Raw genomic sequence first — 6,211 nt, 5'->3', positions numbered from 1 at the left:
AATTACATGACTTTATTTAATTATATCAAATACTTAGATTATACATATATATTACAATTCAGAAGGAAGTCATTTGTAAGCAGCATCTCCAAATGCATATCTAAAGTCCTCAAATCTTTTATCCAGAACAGCCTCTGCAGCCACAATGAACACATTCTACTATTCTACCCTAAACAAAAATATATTTAAATAATTTAAGATAACTTATGAAAGTAAAATAAAATACCTCTTCTAGTTTTCCTTTCGGGACACGACAAATGCAGTTTGTACCAAAATTTGTGTCCCTAGTCTGAATACAGCGTAAACAACACAGATTTTCATAACCTTGCTTTTTCCATTTTGCAATAAGGTTTTTGTCAGCTATATTTTCATTAATACAATATTCATACAATTCTCTATTAATTGCCTTTCTTCTGTAATACAAATCATAAATGTACCTAGATTTCTGATGGTGGATTTTAAATATTGGCCATAACGATTCTTGTTTACGTTTGCCTTCGTGGGACTCCGTTTCAGCTGTAGAAAAAAAGATTATTAAATTTAACAAAGTTTATTTTAAAACCGAACAAATTACAAACCTTCACGCATTTTTTGTTCCAGTTCATCTAAAGTGGGTTCAATGAGTTCCCAACCTTCTGGTGGAGGTTTACGACTTCTACGAACTTTAGGCATTTTAACAATAACTTTATGAGAAAAATTTTGTTTTTAATGAAACACAAGTGCAAAACTTCTTCTTGGGGCATTCACTATAAAAAATTAAAAGTACTTCGTAACACTTCCTTTTAAAATTTGACACTTGTTGACAATAATTTACTATAGACAATGACAATAACATAGATGACAATAATATAAGCAAAATAGTTTGAGAGTGGTTAAAAGCACTAGAAAGTGTTGGAAAGTACGAAAGGATATTGTGTGACTATTATCATTTCTTAATTACTTAAGTTCTAAAACCCAACCATCATAAATTAATCCTTTATGTGTATTACCTTTAGAATTATTATTTATTACTAATCCAGTAACTTCTCATTTTGAAATAATTGCATTAGGTTTTATAGAATTTATGACTAATTATGACTACTCGTAATATCTAGTTTTAGCACAAATGACTAGAAGATAGCGTGATAAAGTGACAACAGCAGGGGACTGCAGTGTTGGCTAGGGCATTGTGTTGAATTTTTATTAGAATTTCCTTTAGGACTTGTTCAGAGTGACTTCAAAATTTTTTTTGTGACTAATATTGTGGATAATTTTTTCAGTTCCTTTTATCGGTTAATACTAGTACGTTTCAAAGTTGCGTCATTCAGAATGCCAAGAGGTAAGGAACGTTTTACGTATAGATATTGCTTGGTTATTTCAGTCGCTGTTTTTTAGGAAAATTCACAAGTCATAAAGGAAGAAATCGTCGTTTTACCAATCCCGAAGAACTAGAAGAGGAACGAAGGAAAGAGGAACAGCAACGAAAATGGAGACAACAAAGAGGTGAAGTCAGTAGTAGTGATGAAGAAGAGGCTGGTGATGAAGAAAATAGTGAGGCAGCTAGTAGTGAAGAAGAGACTGATAGTGATGAGGTAAGTGAGCATTAACTGACATTGTGGTTTTTACTTGCAGAATTTCTGCATTTTTTTAATTAACCTTTTAGGAACCTAAGGCCAAAGGTGTTTCTAATCTTATAGAAATTGAGAATCCAAACAGGGTTCAAAAGAAAGCTAAAAAATTATCCACACTGAATACCTCCACTTTAAGTGATGACTCTCCACAGTTATCTAGAAGAGAAAGAGAGGAAATTGAAAAACAAAAAGCACAAGCACATTATCAAAAATTACATGCAGAGGGCAAAACAGAACAGGCTAGAGCAGATTTAGCACGTTTAGCAATCATAAAACAACAAAGAGAAGAGGCACAGAAGAGAAGAGAACAGGAAAAGAAACGTAAGTTTCTCAAAGGGAACATTTCTTACTCCTAAATGGAAACCTGATAGAGCTAGATAAAGGACTAGGGTCAATAAGAGTATAAATATAGTCCCATAATAATGACTAAAGTTTTCTAATTTTTTTTATACACGCTTATTCTAACAATTCATACCATTTAGGATCTCTCTATTAGTTAAATGTAATTATTCTGGGTTTCAAACCTGGTCATTTTTAGCTTTTTTGTCAGTTATTTGTATTTTCACATTTCACAATCTATGTTGTCTTTTCACTTACTCAATATAAAGTATATCCACATCAATGGGAAAATACAGGAAAAATCTATACTGAGGCCATTTTCATACTCATGTTGACTCCAGTCTCCTTAGGTGCACATTTTCAAATTGAAAAGCACAATTAAGGTTTAAAGAAATAATTATTTTTTGTTTTTTTACAGAAAAAGAGGAAGCGGCAAAGCAGAAGACTGCTCAAACTCAAAAAGCTTTAGGAAAGAAATGAAATTATTGACTATTTATTAGGATAAAACTACAGTAAGTTATTGCTCCATGAGTATTTCGAAATTGTTATATACATTAATTGCCTATGAACATTTTAGTGCTACAGCTGTTGAACATCCTTACTGTTTGATGATGCAATAAACTGCAATTATTTTCCATAAAAGCAAATACTTTGATTTCAATATTATTCAAATGTTTTGTTCTTTTTTATTATGAAAGTTACAATGTTTTATTTCTGATATGTTATCACTTTTTAGACAAAAACTAATTATGTATGTTAATGTACATCCTATATTAAAAAATATATAATTTTTGTAAACGAATTACATGACTTCTCATTAAGAATGGGTAACATTATTATTATGTTTAATCAGTTTAACATACAATAAAGTAAAAAACGAGATTAATTTCTGTTAACATTACTGTTAAAATTGACACTTATTTATATCATTAACAGTTGCTTCAACTATTTTGTAAAATGTTCACTTTTTATGTATATTTCAAGAACAAAAGAGAATAAAGGATTTTGTTTATCTGTTACTTTGTTTTGTTAAATATTTAACTTGAGTAATTAAAGTTGAAGTTATTTTTAAGTTGGGAGTTAGAAGAGAGGGTTACAAAAGCGTAGTTCAATTCACCATAAGGTGATATTTATTCACCTTCTGGTAGCATATATACAAAATCCTTTTTTTTTTTTATTTTGTTTCAGGAAATCAAGTATAATTCGACGCTGAAAATATAAATTCGAAAGTACGATACATATATTTGAGCTTCACATTTTTCAAAGCTATAAAATTTATTAAGCGTAATACCAGATAAGATATGTCATTATATCAATCATTTTAATAGTAAAAATGCATAACTACTGTAATTGAACTGATTTTCCTCGTTGAGAACTAACGTGGTACAAATGTATTACATTTTAATTTAAAACGAAATTAAACGGAAACGATAAAATTGGTACCTAATCAGTAATTACACCTATATCTTTGAGATGCTTGGTAAAAGTATGTTTAAAGAGATAAGAAGAGAATGATTAATTAAACAATTTCTTTCAATGTAAGAAATGCAATACAAGTATAAAGAATGTAAAAAGAAATTAAACAAAGTATAATAAGTAATAGGTATCAATTGAAAACTAGGAGAGAAATATTTTATTGAATAGAATCCTAAAATTCCCTCGTGAATTCATAAGTTATGTGATTATGTATTTTTTCATCACATAACTACAATTTAGAATCAAAAAAATAATTTTTAAAATTAAAAGTATCAAATTAAAAACTAGATTGTCATCTCTGTTGATTCATGTCTTCGTAAGATGGCAGAATCTGTATATTTCTTTGCTTTTATTCGGGAATGTATTAAAATATATTGGTTTAATTTGAGAGTAAAAAAAGAGACAGAAGCAATTTACATACTAATTTAAAAATTTCTTTCCCTTTACTTTGCATATTTTTTGTTAATTATGTCTAAAAGTGCATTAATTAAGATTAGCTAGTTGTTGCTCAGCGTGTGAGATGGCGCAATGTGTCTCAACGTTGAAATAAATAATCTCCATCTTTTAAAAGTTGAAAGTTCTTTACGTTGTTTACTTGCTCTTTTTATGCGGTGTATTTGTGTTTCTTGATTTCGCGTTTCGTGATAAGACTACAGAGTTATTTATTATTTTTCGTTTGTGCCTTACTACATCTGCAGAATATTGCAGCAGTTTTTTGAAACTAAAGTAAGTTTATTTAAAATCAACTATAAACTCACTTTGATTTCTTGCAATCTCTATTAAAGGAGATAATCACGACTTATTAATATCGTATCTAATGTAATGTACTTTAGAAACAGAAAATCATAAAACGTGCATTACTTTTAAATAATGAATCGTTAAATTCTCTTAAAATGTTATTTCTTAAAAATGTAATAATTCAAAATTGAACTTAAAAAAAATTTTAAATATCGTATACTTATACCTACACATATATCTTTTATTAGTAAACTGTTGTAAAATATGAGGTTATATTCAAATTAAGATCGTGTTGGTAGCGTTGGAAGAGCCATTTTGTGTGCTCGTGGTTCCATGGCAGTTTACAAATTTTGCTAATTAGGTACTCAAAATTTAATGCAGCAGGTAAGACTCGTACGCAAAAATTGTTTTAATAGAACGTAGGAACTCATTAAAATGCCTGCCAGAATTGTTTAAAATTCTTAGATAGGAACTTATTATTAAGTAGGTTGTCTTATATAGAGAGGGAAAATTAACAATTGCTAATTTTATTTAAGTAGTTACAAAATTATGTGAATATTTCCGATTTTTGCTTTTCTACTTTTGGAGAACTTATTTATATTATTTTATAAACCGAATTACCCTTGCTTTGTTCTGGAAAAATTAGTTATCATTGGGGAACGTTCTCGAGCCTTCTAGAAAATTCTAAAACATTCTCGAATAGACGTAGAGTATTTAGAAAAACCCTGTGACATTCTTTAACGTGACGGCAATACTCAATTAACACCTTCGCTGACTCTTCTTGTGGAGTCCTTTGGAGCGATAATTTTTAACCCCCCCCCCCATGTCTAAAACCAACCGTTGTGGGTGAGGAAACCGAAACCCTCTTCATCTACCGGGGGATCATACCATATAACCCTCAGGAAAAAATTGTTATTATTCAGGAACATTCTCGAACCTTCTAGAAAATTCTATAACATTCTCGAAGTGAAACCTTCTTTAAAGCCGAAGGATGGAAGGCTATCATACCATATAACGCTCGTGAGGCTGCTGGATTTGAATGAGGGGTTTTAGGGGCATGCACGGACACAGTTTTCATTCGGAAACGTTCTTGAACCTTTAGAAAATTTTAAAGCATTCTCGAATCCGTAGATGCAGGTTATCTAGGAAAATTCTGTGATACCCTTTAACGTTCAGACAAGACGTCGGAACTCAATTGATACCTTTATATATATTTAATATCTTTGAAACCAATCCCTGCAGCTAAAAAAACCGAAACCTTCTTCAAGGAGTAGGTATGGTAGACTATCACACCATATAATTCTCGTTAGGGTGCAGGATGAGTTTTATTGGCACGTACGGATAGACAAAATATTTATTTTACATATGCAAGCCGGATTACTGTCGCTTCTCTCAGGAAAAATCAGTTTTCATTCGAGAACGTTTTCGAACCTTTTAGAAAATTTTAAAACATTCCCGAATCCGTAAATGTAGAGCATTTAGGAAAGCTCTGTGATATTCTTTAATAAGTTTCTGAAGATTTTTATTTCTTAATTTTTTTATTGTTCTTTACATTTATTCTAATATTTCATAACATTTTCTAATTCTTGAACACAATTAATCCAGTGGTCAAATTTGATTATTCTTAAGATTCTTATCATTTTTACTTTTTAAATTACGACCTGCAACTAAAAATTTCAAACTGTCACTCGAAATATCAACTTGTAACTTGGAATCTTCATTCATTTAGTTACCTACCAATCAGCTGCTGTCTGCGATTCAATTGTCTTAGGTTTTTTTTTACAAAAGAAATTATGAATTTTTAGTAATTCTAGTTTACTTAGAGTTTATTTATAATGGTCATTATCAACTGTCTATTTGGCATTCTTCGAATAACTTTTGATTGCGTTTAAATCGTGATATAGTAGTTTAATATTATATATATAAAGAATTATGAGTGGTGTCAGCACAGGCAAAGTAGTATTACGTAAATGAAAGTTAGTATTAGCAACTGTTAATGCTGAAGTGTACGATGTGTTCCATACCTATTTACAAACAATTGTTTTAAA

General features: G+C 30.1%; 2 protein-coding genes across 3 annotated transcripts; one reads left to right on the top strand and one right to left on the bottom strand.

Moving 5' to 3' along the window:
• Nucleotides 1-12: 12 nt before the first annotated feature.
• Nucleotides 13-821, bottom strand: LOC108741344 (protein BUD31 homolog). The gene is made up of 3 exons (XM_018476142.2): nucleotides 579-821; nucleotides 227-516; nucleotides 13-169 (listed from the first exon to the last, which is right to left on the bottom strand). Exons 1-3 carry the CDS (start codon nucleotides 670-672, stop codon nucleotides 119-121), a joined length of 435 nt encoding a protein of 144 aa, XP_018331644.2. The 5' UTR covers nucleotides 673-821; the 3' UTR covers nucleotides 13-118.
• A 226-nt stretch (nucleotides 822-1,047) lies between these two features.
• On the top strand, nucleotides 1,048-2,751 carry LOC108741341 (28 kDa heat- and acid-stable phosphoprotein). Of its 2 annotated transcripts, none has more exons than XM_025976523.1 (5): nucleotides 1,048-1,318; nucleotides 1,375-1,571; nucleotides 1,643-1,931; nucleotides 2,368-2,461; nucleotides 2,535-2,751. In XM_025976523.1, exons 1-4 carry the CDS (start codon nucleotides 1,309-1,311, stop codon nucleotides 2,427-2,429), a joined length of 558 nt encoding a protein of 185 aa, XP_025832308.1. In that variant the 5' UTR covers nucleotides 1,048-1,308; the 3' UTR covers nucleotides 2,430-2,461; nucleotides 2,535-2,751. The 2 variants fall into 2 exon arrangements, with proteins under 2 accessions (XP_025832308.1, XP_018331628.1); XM_018476126.2 differs by having other exon boundaries at nucleotides 1,051-1,318; nucleotides 2,527-2,751.
• Nucleotides 2,752-6,211: the final 3,460 nt, after the last annotated feature.

The sequence above is a fragment of the Agrilus planipennis genome, unplaced genomic scaffold, assembly GCF_000699045.2.
Source record: "Agrilus planipennis isolate EAB-ADULT unplaced genomic scaffold, Apla_2.0 scaffold21, whole genome shotgun sequence".
NCBI classification, from domain to species: domain Eukaryota; kingdom Metazoa; phylum Arthropoda; class Insecta; order Coleoptera; family Buprestidae; genus Agrilus; species Agrilus planipennis.
This window is presented reverse-complemented; position numbering and strand designations above follow the sequence as displayed.

Excerpts from the sequence above, each read along its gene's own strand:
- LOC108741341 (XM_025976523.1), top strand. Across the intron at positions 1,572-1,642 it reads AAGAGACTGATAGTGATGAG|GAACCTAAGGCCAAAGGTGT; the intron begins GTAAGTGAGCAT and ends TTAACCTTTTAG. Across the intron at positions 1,932-2,367 it reads AAGAGAACAGGAAAAGAAAC|AAAAAGAGGAAGCGGCAAAG; the intron begins GTAAGTTTCTCA and ends GTTTTTTTACAG.
- LOC108741344 (XM_018476142.2), bottom strand. The coding sequence starts at position 672 with ATGCCTAAAGTTCGTAGAAGTCGTAAACCTCCACCAGAAGGTTGGGAA. Across the intron at positions 517-578 it reads GGAACAAAAAATGCGTGAAG|CTGAAACGGAGTCCCACGAA; the intron begins GTTTGTAATTTG and ends TTTTTTCTACAG. Across the intron at positions 170-226 it reads CGAAAGGAAAACTAGAAGAG|GGTAGAATAGTAGAATGTGT; the intron begins GTATTTTATTTT and ends ATTTTTGTTTAG.